Source organism: Abramis brama (assembly GCF_963993115.1).
Source record: "Abramis brama genome assembly, chromosome: 9".
Taxonomy (NCBI): Eukaryota; Metazoa; Chordata; class Actinopteri; order Cypriniformes; family Leuciscidae; genus Abramis; species Abramis brama.
The window spans coordinates 4,971,135-4,994,226 of record NC_139971.1 but is presented as its reverse complement, the minus strand read 5'-3'; the positions used below and the strand labels follow the sequence as shown (position 1 = coordinate 4,994,226).

Below are 23,092 nucleotides of genomic sequence, written 5' to 3'. Positions count from 1 at the left end.
AACTCACCCAACGCAAATTTTATTTTGAAAAGATAAATACATTCAGGTATACCGTGACAGACTGGATACAGTTTTGTGCCTTCAACGCTGATATTAAAACACATTACTATTATGTTACTATGCGGAGAAAACCATAATGCCACTAGATTTCACATTTACATGTCAACTTTTACGTGACAAAACTGTACTTACACTTTAAATATACTCTTTTATGTTTATACTTTAATATTCAAATGTTTCCAGTAGTCTGCGGAGACTTGTGGTGCTGTAATCCTGTCTGTCTGCCTGTCTTTGCAATCGTAAAACCGAAAACTTAAATTTCCATTTGCAGCCCGAAGGTACAATAGCTCACAATCTAGACTATTTACATCTAGCCAAAATAAAATCTCTTAAATAACAGTAGTCACACAAAACTAACCATAGAATTCAGTCTCAGAGGTACAATAAAAGGACTGAACGTGTTCGCCAATGAAAACTTAAAACAACAAAGTATGTTTGGAATGGGATCTCACTATATTTCACTTTAAATACAAACATTTAAATAGATTTTTAAATCCCTTTGCCAGAGCTCGCATGTCTATTTTTCTTGATAAAAAGTCACGTTGTGCATTTGAAACGGGTTTGTCGTACAGTAAAAATCTGCAAGCTACAAAACGTCAAGGCTGATTGGTTGGTTTAAACTGTGTTCCTCTAACCAGCGCTGGCCGGTAACTGGTGGATCTAACTTTGCGTGCGCGTAAAGACAGGAACATGCTTAATTTAAAGGGAAAAATCCTCAAATCACAATCTATGCGATGTGCGAATGAGCATCTCTAGCACATATTTATGGACAAGGCATTTTCTTCCTACAGAATATCCCAGAATTCCTGTTATCTAGCAAGGACATATACAAGTGTGACAGTGATGGAGGTATCGGAATAAAAGTTTGTGTCGGCTGTTAATGAGGATATCAAATGTGGGATGTGCTGGTGATTAGAGATGGCAAGTTCGGTACTTAGGAAGCCTCATGCTAAGAATTGTGGGGATTGAGAGCCATGAATGTGTGTGGGCATCTTGTAAACCTTGCTAACTTTCACAGCTGAGTTCTAGAAAAATGTTCTGATGTACAGTCGTGACGGTGGTTTTGGATTGGTCTGTTGAATCTAAGAGGTTTTTTTTTTTTTAGTCGAAAGAATTTGGTGGTGGTGAGGGTGTGTTGGCGGCTCAAATGGGATGTTTGTTGGTGTTTTCACACTGGCTCCAGACTATAAACGTGTGCTAGACGGATATGTGGCGTCTCCAGCTTCTGGTCTGTAGATGGGTGGCGCTCTAGCGCTTGGTCTTCAATATCCAGTCAAACAGGCTGGGCACTGGCCGTCCTCTCTGCTCCAGGTCCTGGTGGAGCTGACAGAACTGAGCCACAGCGCTGAACAAGTCGCCAACACGCCAAGCCTTCTGACCTGCCAACTGCACCACTCTGTGGAACTGAGAAACAAACACACGCTGTTCAGTTCTTCATGCAGACGACTGCCGAGACATCTTCTTATCAACAGTCGGTGCAGTTTGGGGCTTTTCACATAGAACACGTTTGTGCGTTCCACTGCACTACTTTTCCACTGTTTTTCTATGTAAACAGGCTTGCATCTTAAGCAGCGAGACGCTGCTGTGCACGAACCAGCATTCTAAAAACATGGCACTCAAGAAGTTCAATTTTTTAAAACACGTGTCTACACCTTGCTTTTTTTCCCCCTCTGGCATTTTAACAGCAAGAAACGCGCTCTGTGTGAACTGGCCCTCTTTTGTAATCAACTTTTTATTCAGTTTTAAAGTATACATATCAGTTTTGTTATTCAACATACATGTGACAATAACATACAGTACATAATTGCCAAAGCCTAGCAGAACAAATGAAAGAAAAAAAGAAAGAAAAAGGTTGGGAATCTTTTGTAGCTTCTGAGGGGAAGTGCATATTCCAGGATGACAATGTCAAGATTCATCAGGCTCAAATTGTGAAAGAAGGCGAAATAACAGAGCAGGAGTTATTGGAAGCAATTAATTCATTTTCATCTGGTAAATCTCCTGGTATCGATGGAATTCCTACTGAGATGTATAAGATTTTCTTTACAGAAATTAAAAAACCCCTATTAGAATCTTTCATTTTCAACAAGGTATTTTATCTAATTCACAAAGAGGGAGTTATCTCAATACTCTTAAAACAAAATCCTGATGGGAAATATCAAGATCCTAAATGGTTAAAAAATTGGCCTCCATTGACCCTGCTCTGTTGTGATGCTCGTATTTTATCTAAATGTATTGCTTTAAGAATAAAAACATAACTGGAGGTGTTATAAACAACAATCAAGCAGGTTTTATTAAGGGAAGATTTATTGGAGACAAATACTGGACACTATACATTTTTATGAGAACCATCAGGAACCAGGATTATTGTTTATTGCTGATTTTGAAAAGGCGTTTGATAAAGTTCAATGGAAGTTCATAAAACAATGTCTTGGCTTTTTTAATTTTGGGAATAACTTAATACCGTGGTTTGAAACTCTTTATAATCATCCTGTTAGTCGAGTGATCAACAACGGTCATATAATCCAGGTCTATCCACAATCCAGGTCTATTTCCAAACGGTCAAGAGATTAAGCTGACAATGTATGCTGATGATGCAACCTTTTTCATAAAACCAACACAATCCACTTTGGAAGGACTAATAAGGGAATTAAATACTTTTTCTAAAATATCTGGATTGAAACCTAATTTTGCAAAATGTAACATTTTGAGAATTGGGACATTAAAAGACACCAATTTTATTTTAAACAGTTCTGCTCCTGTTAAATGGATTAACGGAGAAGTTAATATATTAGGGATTCATCTACCTGACAACTTTAAAGAAATTGTTAAATACAGTTATAAGAGAAGGATGGAAAAGGCAGATAGAATTTTACAACCTTGGAGGGGGAACTCTCTGACAATTCAAGGAAAAGTAACTCTGATTAATACATTAGTAATTCCACAATTTGCTTCTTCCTTCACCTAGTATAAAGTTCTTCAAACATTTTGAAAAAAAAAAAAAAAAATCAAATTTATATGGAACAATAAACCAGATAAAATTAAAAGGCAGTATCTATATAATTCTTATGATAACGGCGGACTGAATTTGAAAAATCTTCAAATGATGGACTGTTCCTTGAAAGCCTCCTGGGTTGCTCAAATTTATCACAACAAACAATGGATCACGAGCCAGAGATTATATTCAGCCTTTTCCTTCTTCTCGAACAATATATTTCCTTTTTACCAATTAAAAACAATACATATTGATAAACTATTTTAAAATAGTATAAAAGAGTTATCACCATTCTTCAAGGATGCACTGAAAGCTTGGTTGAATTTCCAGTACCACCCTCCAGATACAATTCAAGATATTCAGACACAGTTGCTATGGATGAATTCATTACGGTTGGAGACAAGCCATTGTTGTGGGAGGAATGTGTCAAAAATGGGTTCATTTTTGTCAATGACCTTTTAGATTTATCTGGAGATTTTATTTCTTATGAAAACTTGAGAATTTTTTTTAGCATTTCTCTCAATCGGTTACAATTCAACCAGCTGATTTCTGCAATTCCTAAAACTTGGAAAATAAAATGGTTTGTCTTCCACCAATAAGATGCCTAAAATGGTTGTCTGGTGTAAAGATAAATAAAATAATATATATTTGGAATTTAAATATCACAGGCACTGCACTTTTTCCACACAGAACCTGCCTGTTTTGGGAAGATGAATTTAATGATCCAATTTTGTGGAAAGATTACTTTAGAACAATTTATAGAACTACAATTGATTCATATTCCAGAATATTTCAACTTAAAATCTTTTATAAAATTATTGCAACAAAAAAATCTCTGTTCAAATGGCAGATAGAAAAGGGTCCCTGTTGCAGGTTCTGTGGGGATGAGGAGGAGGACCTGATGCATTTGTTTTATTTTTGCCCACATGTGGCTAAGTTTTGGGTCAGTATACAGTTATGGTTAAGGTCTATGGATATTGTTTTACGAATCACACCTCAGAATATTTTGTTATGTGTCTTTGAGGGTAAATGCACACACTTTTTGAATATGATTATTTTGATGGGTAAAATGTTTATTTTAAAGCTAAAACTATATCAAATGTATGTATAAAACACTTTAAGAATAGAGTTTATCATCAGTATATGCTGGAAACAATTATAGCAACAAATAACAACAGAATAACTGAGCATGAAAAGAAATGGAATGTCTGCTTACTTGAGTTAGAGATATACATATTAGGTGTACTTTAGGTGTGCCATGTGTTATGTCATAAATGTTTTGCTAATTGTATTGTATTTTGTTTATTGATTTTTGATCAGTATTATTGATTTATTCTATTTTTCATTTTCTTATGTTATTAATTTTGTTTGCTTTGTGCTTCCTTTCTATTTATAGTTTGCTTTCCTGTCATAACACTATGAATGTGTGGATGATTGTGGTATGAATGCATGGGGGAGTGGTTGGGGTGGGTGGGAGGTTTGAAGCTTGTCTTGTTATTTTATTCTGTAAATAAGTAAATAAAAAAAAATAAAAAAATTGTGAAAGAATAGTTGGGAGAATGAAGAATCATTTTCACACATGAATTGGCTCCTCTCAGTCCAGATCTTAAATTCACTGAGAGTCTTTGGGATGTGCTGGTGGACACTTTACACAGTGCTGGACTCTTGCATCCTGAATACAAGATCTTGACCAAAAATGTATGCACCTCTTGATGGAAATAAATGTTGTGATGTTATTTCCATTAAGAGGTGCATCAATTTTTGGTCAGTATCTTTGTTATCCTGGAATATAGCCATGATGTGTCTTCTTACATGGTTGTTTAAGAAAGCTACACACTCATCATTTAGGGTTAGAAGAACTGTTGCCAAACATATAACATGCTAGAAACATAATAATCACTGCAATAATGATCCATTCATAGACTCTTAGGTATTTGCCTATTTAAATCCAAACAGCAATTTTTTTTGGGCCAGGCAACATGTATATACATATATAAGTCTAAATCTATGCAAAAACAATTTGTTTCAAAAGTGCAATACACTTCTTGTATATATGGGCTAGTATGAATGGTAAAAAAAATCCACTTGCTTCTACCCTTTACATTTGAGGTATAATTATGTAACTTGTGTTGTAGAACAAAATGTGAAAGTCTCTTCAGGTGATGTTAACCACAGACCTTATTTTACTCAAATCGAAACCTGCTATTCTAAAAACCCATTCGAAATTCCAGAGGGAATCCATGCTAATTCTTTCTCAGATTTGAGGAGTACAGTCTGAACAGCTCTACGCCCCTGGAGTCTTGCTGAAGGCACACTTACGATGTTTGTGGCTCGTTCCTTCACACTACACTGCCTCCATACACACTTCATCCTGTATTCTCTAAAAATAGTATGTGAAACAGTGTGTAATGTGCAATGTTAAAAAGCTTTTGTAGTAGTAGTAGTAGTATTTGAGTTTATTGCTATCAGCACCGTTAAAATGCTTTGAAATTGTAATATGCAACATCGTAGTCACATAAACTGATTGCATTCAAGTTGTTACAGAGAATAATAACTCCTGAGTGATCGTCAGCACTACTAGCTGGCAGGATCTGAGAAAGTGTTTTATTTATTTATTTTTATGTCTATACTGTGGCATATGTTTATTGTCTATATATTGTTGTCATGTTGGTAACATTAAATGTTGAATTATTGCCAGCTACTGTAGAGAAACACACTCTCTCACGTCTGGGTTGAATAATAAAGTGAAGTTGAACCAGATAAAATCTGCAGGTTTTTGAAAAAGAATTTTCTGTCCTGATTCTGCAGGATGGATTTAAACATTGTAAAATGTAAGCAACAAATGTTTACAAAGTTCAAAATATTAACTCTTATTGCTAGCTGGAACTATAATCAAATGAATGACTGGCGCTCCAACTCTGTGGAGTTCTGCAAGTGTAAATTTCATCCAGACCTGGTTAGTTATTATAACAAACCATTGCGCACGGCCTCCGTTTGCTCTCACCTTAGCAAGGTTGTGCTCCTGAGTCTTTCTGAAGTAAAGTGCCGGCACGCCGAGCTCAGACGCAGCGATCCACTGAAGCACTGCTCTTAGCTCTCCATCCACACACTCTGGTTCCAGGTCAAAGTTCAGCACCAGAAGCTCCCTTTGACAGCTGCTGCCGGCTGTGGACAAACCCGATGTCACTTCTGCCAGACAAAAATGAGACCAGTTACTCTCTGTGCACGTGAGATTTCTATAGATCTAATATGTTGCGAGCAGAATCTAAAGGAAAGGAAAGAAAGAGCATTTGAAGGTGTAGAACTGAGTAGCTCTAACTAACATGCATCTACTACAGCTATTCAGTGCAAACCTCTCCATTACAGTGCAAGCGTATTATGGGTCATTGCCATTTTGCAGCGAGATCTCTTTTCTGATGACGTGTTTACAGGCGCGAGGGCGGGGCAACCTGTCACTCACATGAGATCCACCAATAGCAAACCACAACCGTCCAATGATCCAATCAATTCCCCATGGACATAATCAAGCCCCGCCCAACACTTTTTCTTGTTCCAGAAGCCGTTTCACTTGAAAAGACTATCGCAAGTTGCTTTTTTTCAAACATTTTTTATTTTTTTTTTGTCATGATTCTGCCATCTAGTCCTTGTCATTCTTTAATTCTTGAGGCAGGATCATGACAGACCCATGTTTTGTGTGCAAGCACATGGCCTTTTGTTTGGGCCATGTGCTTGTGTTGTCTCGTTCTCTTGCCCCGCCCCCTTGTTATCCTTGTTTTGTCATTATTGCTTTACCTGTGTCACCTGTTTCCCTCATTAGTTTCTCCCTATTTAATCCCCTTGTGTTTGCTGTCCTGTGCCGGTTCATTGTCATTCACTGTGTGAAACTATCCGTGAGTAACCTGTTGAAAGTCTTGTCTAGAAAGAAGAGTTTGATCCTGTCTTAGCTGTTAGTTTTTTGTCTTAGTCTAGTCTTGTCAGTCCAAATGAGTCTATCCTGTCTTGTTTTGCCCCCTCGTGGGTTTTGTTTTCCTGTTTATTCTGTCTAGTTGTATCAATAAACTGTGTATATTGCATACTGTCTGCATTTGGGTTCATCTCCTCCGCATCACCATAACATTTGTATATATTGGCTAATATGAGTTCTTATACTGGCATTAACCGCTTCAAAATTCTTGTTTGGGTATGACTGTGCGTAATTTATGTTGTAAGTATACAATACCCTTTTCCCCCCGTTTTATTATCTGCCCAGATATACAAACGCTTTCCCCTGCTACATGTTCATTTTTAGCAGCAAGATTCCACGTTAAAACTGTATTACATATTTTTTATTAGTAATTCATCTCACTTGTTTCAAAATATTTCAAGAGTGTTAAAAGCTCGAATGAATGCAACACCAAACAAAGACATCTAAACGACCCATAAAGGACAGAATGCTCAAGTATACCTGGTTCTTTTGGTCATTATGTTGCCCATTACAGTTCAGTACAAACGTCAGAAACTGGGGTCGAGACACTTTAAGAGCCACTGTTCTACAGGAATGTGGATAAGTGTGAATGATAAAGAGCTCATGGGAAATAAAGAGAGAGAGGGGGCTTAAATATTCTGATAAACCCTACTGTTCTACAGGAAAGATGAGCTAATATCTTCTCCCTAACAGTTTTTTAAAGTTCCATTCAAATGTATTTTTTTTTTTTAGCTTATTTCTTAAAAAGCAATTTAAGCTGTTCTTTCTTTGCCTCAGTAATATTCATTTCAGCATTACATCTCTATCCTCCTCCTCAGTGCTCCAGAAACGTAAAGATCTGTTCCAAAATGAATCTATCCTCTGTTTTCTTTCTCTATCACACATCTTCCCGTTTTAACACTCTCTCCTCATCCCTCCTTCTCTCTCTCAGCAGGATGATGCTTTGCCTGTCAGCTCTTGTGTCTGTGTGCCTGAACGTCTCTTTTGTTCTCCTGCATGTGAATGAGTCATTTGTGAGGCGTGAGTTTGTGCTGGCAATACAAAAGTCTCTAGCTTTCTCTCTCTCACTCACTCATTCAAGAACGTCTGTCCATCTGCCAAAGACTAGAAGCTCACTGAGCGCCGAGGGACAGAGGTCAAGCAATGCTCTTGAAGTAAGACTGACTGTATGCTAATTCAGGACATGTACGGTAGATGTTACTCAGATAGAAGAAGTCAAAGATTTAAGGCCAATGAAAAGAACAGCACAGAGAAAAATACTAAGGTCATGAGTAACCACAATAGGGCTGTATGCAGTGCCACATTTTTTGTTGCTAGCAGTTTTAATACTATTTTAAGACGTTTGTATAGGTTTGATTTATGGCGCTTGGAAAATTAAACTAAGAACATGTACGATGAGTGCAATGCTTTGCTAATGCCAAATCCTAAGCATTTAAATGTATAGGAACAATAAATAAATAAATAATAGGAAACTAAATAAAGGAATAAGAAATATAATTCATTCTTAATAAAATTTAATCCTGAATTATTTTTGTAGTATTTTTGTTTTTTTAAATGTATTTTATATTTATTAATTCCCACAATGTATTTATTTCCAGATTTATGCATTTATTTATTTTTACTTGTCCGTGTGAAACATGTAAATTATGGAGGCGGTTCTTGCGTAGCTCCAGAGCATCATTGGTCGAGACGAGCAATAGAAGCGCCAGATCTAACTAAGCGATAGAGATTGGAGTTTGATATGAGATTTGACAGATCAACTGAAGATTTGTAAGTTATTTTCACTTTTTTGCATTATGTCGAGTTATTTTGTAGCAACCACGGTTTTCCAGAAACAGAATCCAGCTACTTATGTGATCGTTCCTCACGGCACGTCTGCAAGTCCGGACCCTCAACGTCATCAGATTCTGGGTTGATGACACCCAGTGGACAGTAGGTTTGTTCACTAATGCCTGTGTATAATTTGTAATCACAAAGAGAAAATCCTGGCTGCATCTGAAATCGCATACTTCCCAACTGTATAGTAGGCGAAGAACAGTATGAGACAAAAGAAGTATGTCTGAATTCACAGCACTCATAAAAAAGTAGGCAAAACGTACCTGGATGAACTAAGATTAAGAACTAGAACTAAGAACTAGATTCTGAAGTGTGTATATGATGAACACTTTACTATCCCATGAGGCCACATGAGAGGATTTGTGAATGGCAGTGAAGAGACGCAACGGACACTGGTAGGTCACATGATAATGACAACAAGGTGAATGTAGTACATCCAAATTACATTCATTCTACACACATTCATACTATATAGAACATACTTTTTTAGCGGTTGTGAAGTAATTACTTACTCAAAATAATTGCCTACTCAAGAGAGTATGTGATTTCAGACTCAGACTCTGCAGAAACTGATATGATCTGGGTTGCGTTTCCCAACCAACCAATGGCTTCTATGAAGAATAGGATAATCCAGGGCTGCGTTTCCCAAAAGCCTAAGTAGATTGTAGAGACCTTTAGTGCAGCTGGTTTATGATGCTTTTGGAAGCCAAGACTATATAAACACAGGCATTAGAGTAGAAACCTACTGTCCACTGGGTGTCATCAATAGAATCTGACAATGACTAGACAATCGAACCAAGCCATATCGTAATGCCGGTTGTATTTCAATTAATCATGCAGCCCTATTGCAATGTTTGTTTGTTTCAGGGGTCCAACATGTTAACTTTTGACTCGACATGCCCACTCACACTGCCTCCTCAGTTTTTTGAGTTTAATAATCACATTCAATAACTTCCAAAATCAAGTAATAGAGACCATTCTGTCCTTCATTTGCATGAAGAACAAATAAAGTTGAAAAAGTATCTCATCTAGGGAACCAAGTGAGCCTCTGGTGCCCCCTCAAAAATGTCCAATTTCCTCATTCACAGAGAAATAACATGAAGTTCACTCACAAGAAGAATATGTAACATTTATATAAACGATCAGACTGCCAGACAACGGCTTATTTCCGAATACATTAGCGCAGAAGTGTGAAGAGCAGCGATAGCATGATTTCTTTTTAATTCCAAACACCGCTGTGAAGTTCCAGTGATGTATCTTTAATTCAGAAGTGTGTGTGTGTGTGTGTGTGTTCGTAGAGGATGTATCACTCACCATCCGCCTGATCCTGACAGTACGATGCCTTCCTCTCTCTCTCCTCACTGAAACACAGAAACACTGTCATTATCATGCTGTATGGAGCAATGCTGGCCATGTTCCAGTCACCTCATGAAGCCCTTCAGGGGCCAGGACTATATTGCACTCATTTAATAAGAGCTCGAAATAGTACACGACTGCAAGCTTTTGGCGGCAAAGCCCATTAGAACTGCCAACGTTAGAGACAGACACAGCAAACAACAGCACTTAGTGAGCACATTTACAAACTTGCAGAAGACACTATCGGCTCTAATATGACAGAATGTGATCCAAATTTGAGCCAAACTTCTTGTCCTCTAACTGTGTCCGTATCCTCACGAGGATAAGGATTTGGCCGGCGCTCTGGGTTATGGATGAGCGCTTAACATCCATTAGCTCCGGCGTTCTGAGCAAGTCTCTCTAAGTGTGCCGCAGTTAGCGGGTTGCCGTTGGATACCTGATTAGGTTGCTGGAGATGGAGAAGTCTAGAAAGCCCTCCAGGTCTGCAAATCCCAGACTAGAGGCGCTGCTGTTTCCATTTCTGAAACACAGATATGCACATAAAAAGATAAACGTGTACATGCACTACACGTGATACACTCCAGCTCAAAAGTTTGGAATTACACTTTTTTATGTTTTGAAAGAAGTCTCTTATGCTCACCAATACTGCATTTATTTGATTAAAAATACAGTAAAAACAGTAATACTGTGAAATATTATTACAATTTCAAAGAACTGTTGTTTTTGTGTGATCAAAGCTGAATTTTCAGCATCATTATTACAGTCTTCAGTCACGTGATCCATCAGAAATCATTCTTATATGCTGATTTGCTGCTCAACAAACATTATTTTTATTATTATTTATGATTGTGCTGCTTAATATTGTTCCGAGTTTTTCAGGATTCTTTGATGAATAGAAAATTCAAAAGAACAGCGGAAATCTTTTGTAACATTATAAATGGCTTTACTGTCACTTTGATCAATTTAATGTGTCCTTGCTGAATAAAAGTGTTCATTTATGTACTTTTTTCCCGATGTTTTTGACATTTTTGAATGGTACTGTATCACGGTTTCCAAAGTATATAAAGCAGCACAACTGTTTTCAACATTGATAATAATTATAAATGTTTCTTGAGCATCAAATCAGCATATTAGAATGATTTCTGAAGAATCATGTGACACTGAAGTAATGATGCTGAAAATTCAGATTTGATCACAGGAATAAATTACATTTTAAAATATATTACAATAGAAAACAGTTATTTTAAATATAATTTCACAACGTTAATGTTTTGACTGTATTTTTTTATGAAATAAAGGCAGCCAAAAGAAACATAAACATCTTTCAGCAACATAAAAAAAATCTGAATTATTCCAAACTTTTGATCGGTAGTGTAAGCTTTGTGACTTTTCAACCCTTTTTCTTGTTGGATCTGTAAGAATGCGGACGATGCAGAAGCTACTAATTTTCTCAGCAATGATCACTAAGGCGTGGACAGCAGCGGGGCTTGCAGAAGACGGAGTGGGCATGAACACTGGCATGAGATTCATTAGCATGGGCATCACTAGCAACTCCCCTACCAGCTGATGACTATGAACGCTTGCCAGCTGTGCACGTACCGACAACAGCTGGGTGGACAAGCAGAGAGGAACCTTTCCCCCTGCCAGGGCAGAAAGAAAACTGGGAATGGAGCGGGGGTTAAAGCCAGATGGAGGCGAATGGCCGGATACCCAGAGTCGGGTAAGTGATGATGAGTTGAGTTGAGTTGAGTTGGCGCAGGTAAGGCAGCGTCAGTGAGCGTGGCAGGCTGGGCATGATTCAATCAGCAAGCAGGACTCGCACACCCATTACATCCTTGTCATTCTAGAGTCAACAGGATGTGACATATGGCACCTGCCTGCCAGTGTGAGGCACTTCCTGTCAGGGACTCCAGTCATGCTGTCAAAGCCGTTTACTGAGACAGCTGTGCTGGACTACACTCGCAAATGGAAACTCTCTCACTTCAGAGAGTTACACTGCCTCAGGCACTTGCTAAGAGTTTGTTTATACACGAGCATATGGAAGAAAATATTCATATGTGAAAACAAATGGGTCATTCAAGAGATTTGATGTTTTGTGGTGAATATTCTGTTAAAATCATCACTACTTAATAAAATCAGGATTTTGAAAGATGGTTAAGAAAAATATTCAAATTTACTTAATTGACAGCCTTATGTAAGCTAACTCTCAATTCCTCACAGAGCAAGCGCTAACTGTGGCTCTTTATTTCCACCCTTCTTTTCTGTTGGGAATCATTAAATAATTTTCTTGCCATTGTGTAAATAATTATGTTAAAATTAATTAAGGTTTTAAGTGCCTAAGCGTGGAGAGAGCATTGTACCGAAGGTCTGGCATAAACTATTAATTACATCCCAGGCATATACAATTATTATTATTATTATTTTTTTTTTTTAAATGTACGAGCTCAAAAAGTACTGGATAATAGGAATGGCATGAATGTCTATTAGGCAATTTTCTTATATACAATTTTCTTATATTTATACATAATGTCTCTTCAAGACATGTTTCATTCTGCATCACTATGTCTGTGCATTTGTGTGCTAGATGTTGTATAATTTTTTTTAAATTCAGTCATTAATTACTCACCCTCATGTCATTCCAAACATGTCAGATTTTCATTCATCTATGGAACACAAATGAAGATGAACGAAAGTCTTACAGGTTTGGAACGACATGAGGGTGAGTAATTAATGACAGAATTTTCATTTTTGGGTGAACTATCCCTTTAAAGGCAACGGCTACAGACTAAAGACAACACTGTTATGTGAGGGACAGGCTGACGACTAATCACACAAGCCACACAAAATTAATATCAATTAAGATATGTAAAACCTGTGATGTTAGACATAGTGAGGGCAAAGTAAGTGCTTTAACTCTTAACTCTCGCCTGAGCTCTGATTAATGAACCAATTACTGCTGTAAAGATGAGGAAAGCAGGCTCACATATGGGTGCTACACTACACTCTGGATGTGCTCAGCAGCACTGTAAAAAATTGCATCTAGCACATGTAGCTTAATGAAAAGCCAAATGGAGAAGCCACACTGTCCAGCAAGGCATGATGGTCTACTGGCAGACTGACCCCTCGCTTAGCTGGATAAAGCTACTGGTGGTCTCCTCCTGGGGGTCGTCTTCAGGGGCAATCTGGGCCCAGCTGCCTGAGACACTTTCCTCACTGCTAGCGCTGAGAGAGCGTCGCTCCACCTCCACACCTGTAGAGGCCACTGAGGAGGCTCTGTCTTTGTCACTGTTGAGGGGGGAAAGAGGACACACGGCAAAACTGCAGTGTCACAATAACCCAGTAATTCTACCTGATGACTGATCCTCAAGAAGCAGCTGCTGTTCTTTTCAATGTAACTTGCTCTTTTTTTTTAAATTACAATGGATAATTTTGCCCCAAAATATCTTTCGCTGTCCAGAGCCTGGGTCAAGAAAGTACAATATGGCCTTGTGATGGAAAAATCTTACAAGCATTAAAAGTGCACCTCAGGGTATAGGATTATAAAAAATAATAATGACCCCTTAAATATTCGTGCTGTTCATGACCCCTTAAATATTTGTGCTGTTCTTTATCTTTCCCGGTCGTTTTCTTTACCAACTTACCTCTCACACTCATGTCGGTTGATTTGAGATATTTTAACACACAGTGTTTCAACACACATTAACACGCATTGCTGTGAGCAGTTACAACAATTAAGGCTTCACTTTTGATAGCAAGAATGTGTATGCAATTAAATATAGACTGTACCTGTTTTTGGTTGCTGTCTCACTCTCTCTACCACTTTGTTGCTGGATCTGATGGAATGCTTCCCAGTGGTGGGGCCCAACCCTCCCCTTGTCTTCTGAGGCCTCTTCTCTTTGATCTGGTTCAATGTGAATCAAGGGTACCTCCCTTTGTCCCCGCCACGCTTTCCGCACACAGGAGGAACTGTGGGAGCTACAGCTATTTTCTTGACGCTCCAAGCTTGGCCGGTTTCCACCATTTTCACGACGAGAGTGTTTAAAGCCATGTCTTCTTTCTCCAACTGGAATTTGTGGCTGACAAGCAGCCACAATTATGTCCTGTTGGCCTCCAAGCAAGGATTTGCCACTCTCTACAATGTCTGCCGCTAGACGATTAGCAAAGAGCTGTACATGTGGCTGTGAGTCGGCAGAATCGAGCTCCAAACTGTCCTCTGAGGGCTCCGCAATTATCTTATTCTTGCGCATTAGAGACTCAATAGAGCTGGCCCAGGTTTCGTGAATCAGCATGTCTGTGATTTGGTCTGTTTGGCCACGCTTATACAAGCAAGAATCAGACTTGCAGAGTCCTGTTGATGACACAGAGTTGGTTGGATAGATGTTGAGTGAGTCTCCATGTACATTTCGAGCAAAACCATCGAATGAATTAGCCTTGATGGGTGAGTTTACAGTTAGTCTGGAGTCTGAGGATCGCCTGTCAGGGACAGAAGACTGACGGATACAAAAAGGGGTTCTGGGGGACGGGGGTAATAGGCTATTACTCCACTCTTTGGTCTTGGTCAGACTGAAGTCCTTGTTCTCCTTGTCCATGTCTTTCAGCATGAAGCGATAAAACTCCTCTGTGATACTCTCAGTGCTGGACTGTTTAGAGAGACAAGATGATGTCCGCACATTGAGGTGTCCGTTTTTTTTACTGGCAGCTTGCTGAACAGCTGCTGCAAGGATGCTGCTGGCATTTTTCCCAGCATAGTAGTCCAGCAGAAGGTCAAACCCTCGACCCTCTGTCTCCATCTGGTTCACCATGAACCGAGAGAACTCATCCGTAATGCTCTCACAGCTGGACTGCTTGGAGATAGAGCTACCTCTGCTCAAATTATGCCCAAGCCTGTTTCCTGGTCCCAAAGTGTTTAGCATTCCGGAGGGATCTCCGTCCTCCTCTGGAATGCTCTCATAGCTTGACGCTTTCCCCCTGCTGCTCCATTTCTCACACTGCAGAGAAATGCTGCGACTGCGAGATGACTGGCCAGATTTGGAAGTGTCCACCACACTTAATTCTGGGCAGTTCAATATCCTGGCTGTGACCTCTGACGCAAAGAGTGCAAATGGATCAGAAGTTGTGGGTTCATCTAGATTGACAGTTTCATCCACAACACGGTTGACCAGACGCTCCATAAGTTCAGGCTGTTCTTCGGTTTTACGTTTGATTTCACTGAGACGTGGAGGTCTGTGTTTCTTGGTGACTGCGGTGCCATTTTGTATCTCCTTTCGTCGCAGTGCTGCAGCTGTGCGGCAGGGCAGAAGCAGCCCCTCCGGACCTTCTAAGCCACCCTTTAAGGCGCAGAACCATGGCTGCTTTCCGCTTGAGTTCTCCAGGCATATCGCTGCCAGCTCTGTAGCCATGGATACTACTGTGGTAGCCAAGTCTTCCGCAAAGCATGTGACGGGAGTTTTGAACTCACCCGAATCCATTTTAAGTGCCACAAGTGTTCCTGAAGAGGATGATACAGACTGCTGTCTGGTCTCGCTCTCTCCTCCTGCCCTCCCTCGTGCCATGTGAAGTGGTGAGCTCTCAGCTGAAGGGAGGGGAGAGTCTGTGCTCTTGTCACTTCTGCCCAGCTGCCCTTGCAGGTCAGATTGTTCTTTGACCATAGAGGCAGTCACTCTGTTCAGAGTAAGTCTGTAGGGTTCTTTCAGTTTGGGCTCCTTTTCTCTCTCCTCCTGTATGTGCTTTTGCTCTCTCTCTCTTTTCCCTATGAGAGCAGACAACTTCTCCACACTGCCTCGCCTCTCGTCATGATTATAACCCTGGCTTGGCTCAATCAAACGCTGTAATTGGCTCAATGCTTCCCTGCCAGACTTGGTATCAGCCTCATACTCCCTAAAGCTGACACTGCCTTCTTGCCTGTCACATTTTGAAATTTCACTGATTTTCCTTGATGTTGCACACAGGACATCAAAGAGCAAATTATTCACACAATCCAAGAGGAAACCCTCAATGTTTGGGGCATCTTTTCCAGGACCCTCAAGCTCTTTTCTCTTCTCAGCCTTCTCAAGGGCATTCTGAAATATATTGTCTGATATTTCCTGGGTAAAGTTATCCACGTCCTGTTGATAGGGCCTTCTTGGACTTGTGATGCCATCCACTATTTTGTTATGCGTGGTCTCAAGGAAATTTGCAATGCTTGAATAACTCTGTCTGTGGGTGAGTACAGCTGAAGCTTCCCTGAGGAGAACTTCAGCCACATTGGCTCTGAAAGCCTCAACACTGGTGCCCTCTGCAATGCTACAGTGGAGAGGTATTGCAGTTGAAGCTTGGGCAACTGACAGAAGTCCCATAGAGGCTGAATACATGTCTGTCAAGTCTTCATTATCCCCAGAGTCATCTGCTAGATCTACCGCGGCTACGGCTCCAGCGACCTGAGACATTCCACAAACTGCAGAGGAAAATGAATACTCCCCTTGTTCAGTTTCACTCCCTTCTTCTTCATCATCATCATCCTCACACTCATCTTCTTCTCCTGACTCCAGTGTGAGTTTTTCTGCAACCTGAGGGGCGGTGATGGTACCGATGACACTTGCAGCACATGCCAAAGCTATTTCCACCGGCTTAGTGGAGGGTCCAATTGGCGAGTTGTGCTGGGGGTGATGACCATGCTTCGTTCTGGCCCTATTTACATTATCATGCTCTGATGTCCCACGTGACTGTTCATCCGGCCACTCTGTTACCTCCTCACTGTTGTCAGGACTCTGGACAATCACAATTTTAGGAAGTTCAAAAGAGCAGGCTCGAGCCCTCTGTGGCTGTTCAGTGGAATGACTTACATCACTTGTGTTTTGCGAGGTTGTGGACACACTCACAGCCGCCTCCGCTACAAAAGAAGGCTCATCTTGTGACAAACGAATAAAAGCATCCTGCAGAACTGATTCAGCCAGATTGGTGGCATAGTGGCCAGCAGACTCATTGGTGTGACGATTGACTTGTTTTGGGGTGGCGGTTGGGCCTCTTGAATGGGAGCAATATGTTCTTGAAAGCTTTTGGGAGTTGGAAGAGGTACAGAGGGTCTCGGAGTCCTCACTATCCTCTCTCTCCATTTCACTCCTTCTTTGAGCGTGGGCTGCTCTTAACACCTTAACCGACTTAACCGGCATGATAGAAATCTCAGGATCTGCAGAAAGAAAGGCATGTGACAGGGTTGGTGAGGAATGGGGTGGTGGGGCAGAGAGAGAGGAAATAGATTAAAGATAGACCTCTGAAACAGTTTCATAATCCCAAACAAAAAGTCAAATTTAATGCACATGTAAATGAAGCACATTCACAGCCCAAGAAAGAAATTAGAGACAGAAAGACAGACCAAATGAGATATGTGAAAATAAAAGACGAAACTGGTATAAATCAGAATTATCTCGTTGCCTGTTATGTCCAGTGGATATAGTAAGGGTCAGAGTGAGAGCTCTGAGCAAGATATCCATAACACACAGTTATATTTGTATCAGTTTTCCCTTTTCCATAACCAAGCCCATACAAATGCAGAATACTATCTGGGCCGATCTGTTTATGAATATTACATTGGCTTTGAGGAGAGCATAACCTTCACACAGTATTACTTCTAATTTCATATGAGAGATTAATTATAGATTAGCCCAGTGTATCTTGTCTCTTTAATATTAGACTTGGGACGAGTATCACCACATGTAGACATTCAGGGGTCTGGCTTACTGTTAGAGGCCAAAGCAGTGGCACAGAATAATGCAAGACAAACAAGCTTTCAGACATGCACAATAAAAATGCACAAGACATTTTGGGGCCAGCACTTCTTTGTTAGGGAGTCTTGTATATCATATCTGCAAATACAACCTTTGTTTGTTTATTTTTCTCCGTCACACACGTACTCATTAACATAGATTGAAGATAATTAATTGTTTCACTGCTGTTTTTTCTGTTGCATCCATGCTGTTGCTTGGTTACTTTGTATCTACAGTACATAAGCACAGCAGATTGCAGTTTTGATAAAGTGTATTAAAACCAGTGCAACCTAGACAAAAGTTAAGTTGAGATCCAAATAATTCCCAAAGGCAAAACTAAGGACTTTATTTTCCTGTGCTTTTTATGGTTGCAAATGTATGTGAAATGCCCAAATTGTTTTGTAAACCATAATCTCATTGGTAGTGACTGAGGCTACATTGTGTAACTAAATTAAGAAATAGCCTTGGGGTGGAAACACTCCCAAACAGTCCTCCAAATAGGGCCACTCTTATCGAAGCAGGCTCACAGATAGCGAGAAAACGTAAATGGCTCTTTCAATGCTCTTTCAACCATAATTCAAGTAATTTTCTGTCTATTCAAAAGGTGGACAGGAGGAAGATGCAGCAAAAGTGCCAGAGCTGCACTAAAGTTGCATTTTCTCATTACATACCAGGACATAGAAAGTACCACACAGTGGATAAAATATGGATTTAGAATGAGGTTTCTGAGTGATTTTTTGGATGGAGAGATGGATGGATGGATGGATGGATTGGTAGATGGATAGACGGTTTACCATTTCTGAATGGGTCACTGTCCTCACTGTCTTCTCCAAGCTGCTCGGAGGCAGTGAGAAAGTCTTCTTCTATGGATGAAACAGAGCGGTTGGTGTCATCTTCAGCAGCCCGCTGACCAGCCAACCGGCCATGTCTCTGCCTCTCTTGCCCTGACTGTAGTCCGATCAGGAATTTGTTGATCTCAAAAACGACACTGTTCGTTTGGTTAGGGCGGCGCCCACAGGAACAATGCACCAGACAGACATCCGCTGTTCTCTGGCTCTGAAATACACATACATAAACATACACACAGTTTAACAAGGTAGACTGTAAGCTGTAAAATTATGTCAGTTGTTCCAGTCTATATTAATATCTTACCTGTGGGTGGCTTGGGTCATGCTGGCAGGAGTCCGGTGACTCCAGGCTGCTGAGAAGCAGAATCTCATTTTCTTTGGGTTGCCGCACTCCAAGAGACTCAATTAACCGTGGCAGCTCTGGGCACACTGAGGCCAGTTTCTGTGGGAAAATGTATGCTAATATTCAAGTCACATAATTGAGGGTCCTTGCTTGCATTATCTTGGTAATTTGTATTGTTTCTAATTTCCCTTTTAATTAGATGAAACATTGTTTATGTTGTACGCTTAGGAAATGATGAAAGACATTCATATATCTGTTATTAACTAGAATAATTGAATGAATTAGAAATGAGAGGGTGGAGGGGATCGGGTATTTATTTGGATATTAATAAAAAACAGTCAACTGGGAATGATAAAACACTAGACTATTTATTAGTGATAGTTTAAAATGTAAATATTTTCAATGGTAGATGCTTTTTATCCAAAGCAGTACCAGTATATGCAGTTTCTGGGACCCAAACCCATGACTTTGGCATTGCTAGCATCATGCACAGCTCAAAATAAAGGAAAGGTAATCTCCACCCACCTTGGTGTAGCTGTCGTCATGTCGATCAGGGGTATGTCTGTCCAGGTTTACAAAGCAGATCTGAGAAGAGAGAGGCTGATCTTAGAGAAATAGCATCTGGTAAAGTAAGGTAAACTATCTGTATACATACGTTTTCGTATTCAAACACAGCGTACCCAAAGTTAGTGACTAGTGAGATACACTAGTGAGAGCTATGCAGGGTAAAACTCACTCCCCTGATCTTAAGAGGTGCACTAGAGACTGACGCTAGAAACTGTGGTCTTTAGCCTCCTTGTAAGCGTGCCTGCCTCCTATGCCGGAGACACCGATTCGAGTCCCGCTTGGAGCAGGGCGAGTAGGATCGGAGGGGTTACATACAGGACACAGAAGATTAGCTCTGAATACCTTCTCATTTGTTGCAGCTCTCAAATGTCATTTTTCATTTTATTTACAACATGTCAAATCTTCTGAAGCATTGCCTAAAAGTCTCATATTTAAATTGAATGTAGAAAATAATGACTTAAAGGATACATTCACAGTTCTTCAAGCAGCTTTGTATTGTTATCATGCTCGTAAGATATGTAAAAAAAACATATCTATTTTTTTTCTCCATATTGCCTGCAGCAGAATCTACCTGCTTATTTGTGAGCAAAAGTCTGCCAGATGACGCAAAACACACCATTTTATGTCTGGAGACTTTTGAAAGCTCCAGGGATATTGTTAAAACTACAGATCGTACCCTCTGCATTTTTTCGACAGGCAGTGCACAGTGCATTATGGGAGTTGAAGTTTCCCAAACTTTTTGGTAAAAGGGAATGCCACAACACTTTTTTCTCTCTTGTCATGTAGCACTGATTTAATAATAAATAATTAAAAACTGCTGCACAGACAGCCAAGTTAAAATTTTGGTTTCTCACACAGAGCTACCGTTAGGCTTCAAAAGACTTAGAATTCAGTACATGAGTTACACGGACCGCTTTTATGATAATTGACAGCTTGACAGCTGTGTCACTATGAACCAACAAAATAAGAGCATACAGGTTTGGAATGAAACAAGGATGAGTAACTTTAAACAACTGCTTATAAAAACCTTTATCTCTTTCTCCCTCATGTTTACATAGCTTGAACAACACTTATTTTTACTTATTTATCACTCTTAAGTGCTTTCTTACAAAGCTTTCTTACTCTCTTTTTTCATCTCGTTCATCGTACATCACTATACGCACACGCACGCGCACACACACACACACACACACACACACACACACACACACACACACACACTGCACCTAATGGATTCTGATGACTCATCAGTCTCTTAAAAGCATATTGTATTGCTAGTCGCATGCTTAATTCAAATATGTCCTTGTGGATGTGTGTGTGAGAGAGAGCTCTTCTTTCCCTCTTAAGACACTGAAGATCACATTAGTGACAATTGGAATTTTGGAATCTGTAGGCTTTTCTCAGCGAGGATGAATTTCACTCAGGTATCACAGATGTAGCACTTAATCTCTCTTATTCCAGCTGATTACTTAATGCAACAGTAAATGATCTAGTACTCATCCATAAGTGTTAAGTATATATGTATATACTGTACATATATACTGTTTAGTGTATAGTGTAGAGAGAGAGAGAGAGAGAGAGAGAGAGAGAGAGAGAGAGAGAGAGAGAGAGAGAGAGAAGAGAGAGAGAGTAACCTGCCATAATTGTCCTGAACTGTCATATTCACATAAGAACTGATCTTGCGCTGGTGGTTTGGAGTGTCTCAGCTGTCAGGTGGCACTATTAATGTATTGTGGTGCTGATGGGTGACTCAGTCACTGCCTTTTCTGCCACACACACACACACACACACACACACACACACACACACACACACACACACACACACACACACACACACACACACACACACACACACACACACACACACACCTAGTAAACAACTAAATATATAAACAAATAATGTGCAATGTTAAAATAATTAGAAGGTCTAATTAGGTTTTTCGGAATGAAGAAAATATGCATTGTGCTTGCCCATGCAAAAGATGTTGCCATGATATTAAGATTCTGGTTTGCAGCCATTCTAAATGGTTGCCAGTGTTTTGCTAGGTGATTGCTGCTAGGTGCCGTTCGCACAGATAAGGAAATTTGCTCGTATTTAATTTGAGCAAAATGAAATGTCCTGCGCTGTTTATCACTAATATTCCAGGAAAAAGCAGCCAAATAATCATTTTTATAAGGACTAACATTTTAAAAAATATAAGGAAATAAGTACGCCTGTTTATGTTACCAATTCAACGCAATAAGGTCATTTTGGATACTGATTTGCATTCATGTCCATAGAAAGAAAGGTTACAAATCCATGAATGAGAAATAATAACAGGGACCACCACTAATTAAAAACTGGATAAATAAAACTAAAATTAAAACGATAAAATAATAATAAAATAAAATAAATGTTAACTGAAAAAAAAAATCAAACATTTCTCATTTTGTACTAAAATAGCTCAAACTAAAAATAAAAACACGTAGACATAATAAAAAAAAAAAACTAAATTACTATCAGTAACTAAAATTTTAAGAAAATGGAAAATATAAAAATAAAAACTATTTCAAAATATTATTAAAAACTATAATAGTATCTCAATGATACAAATATAGTGGGTGTCTTCCCGGTAAAATTCCTAGAAAGAAAAGCTGAAAATTCTCATTCTGGATATGACTACAACACAGTTCAACGCATCACACTGCAGAGAGAACAAAACTGATTCAATGCGACACACACTTACAGCATGACCGGTAGGAGAACCTGCTGAAGGTTTAAGGTTAAGAGAGGTAATTCAGGGGAGGATAGTGATGTTATGGTGATGACTTTACTCATTAAATGAGGATATTAAATGAAACTGGAAAAGGAAACAGGGTGAAGGTGACAAAAAGGGAGTTAGCAACTGAGCCTGAATTAGACTCTTTTTATTCAGAGTGAAATTTCCTCACTCGCACATTACAGAACACATTCCTCTCGCTCGCTCATTCTAGTACTCCTGCACATCTCTGCCCGTCCGAATGCCCATCTGTCCGTCTGGATTTCTACCACACTATAACATTCATCTACCTCAGTGTACTTACGCACAGCATTCTGGATGCTCTCTCTCTCATTCTCTCTCACACACACATCACACATTTGTTTGTGTATCATAGTGGGAACTTTCCATTGACCACTTCTGTTTTTATACTGAGCTAATGATATTTTCAACCTAAGCTCAGTAGAAAATGTGCCGCTACAAAACTCTACAAATGTACCGGTTGCACTTTATTTTACAGTACGTGCACTTACTAGGAAAGTAGTGGGCAATACAAGGTAACTACATGGGTTAAGGTTAGGATTAGGGGTAAGGGTTAGTACCTAGTTATTACCCAGTTATTATAATGACTATGATAAGTACAT

General features: G+C 39.5%; 1 protein-coding gene across 4 annotated transcripts in view; it reads right to left on the bottom strand.

The window, feature by feature from the left end:
• Positions 1-3: 3 nt before the first annotated feature.
• Positions 4-23,092, bottom strand: part of sphkap (SPHK1 interactor, AKAP domain containing) — a 153,199-nt gene continuing 130,110 nt past the window's right edge. For 2 of the 4 annotated variants that reach the window (XM_084124694.1, XM_084124695.1), the window contains 9 exons: positions 19,667-19,726; positions 19,103-19,240; positions 18,745-19,006; positions 13,995-17,373; positions 13,329-13,493; positions 10,645-10,728; positions 10,167-10,213; positions 6,057-6,241; positions 4-1,464 (listed from right to left, as the gene is read on the bottom strand). In XM_084124694.1, the coding sequence (XP_083980820.1) occupies positions 1,309-1,464; positions 6,057-6,241; positions 10,167-10,213; positions 10,645-10,728; positions 13,329-13,493; positions 13,995-17,373; positions 18,745-19,006; positions 19,103-19,240; positions 19,667-19,726 (4,476 nt within the window). In that variant the 3' untranslated portion in view covers positions 4-1,308. The remainder of the gene's footprint in view (positions 1,465-6,056; positions 6,242-10,166; positions 10,214-10,644; positions 10,729-13,328; positions 13,494-13,994; positions 17,374-18,744; positions 19,007-19,102; positions 19,241-19,666; positions 19,727-23,092) is intronic. The other 2 variants (XM_084124696.1, XM_084124697.1) reach the window with 1 other exon arrangement.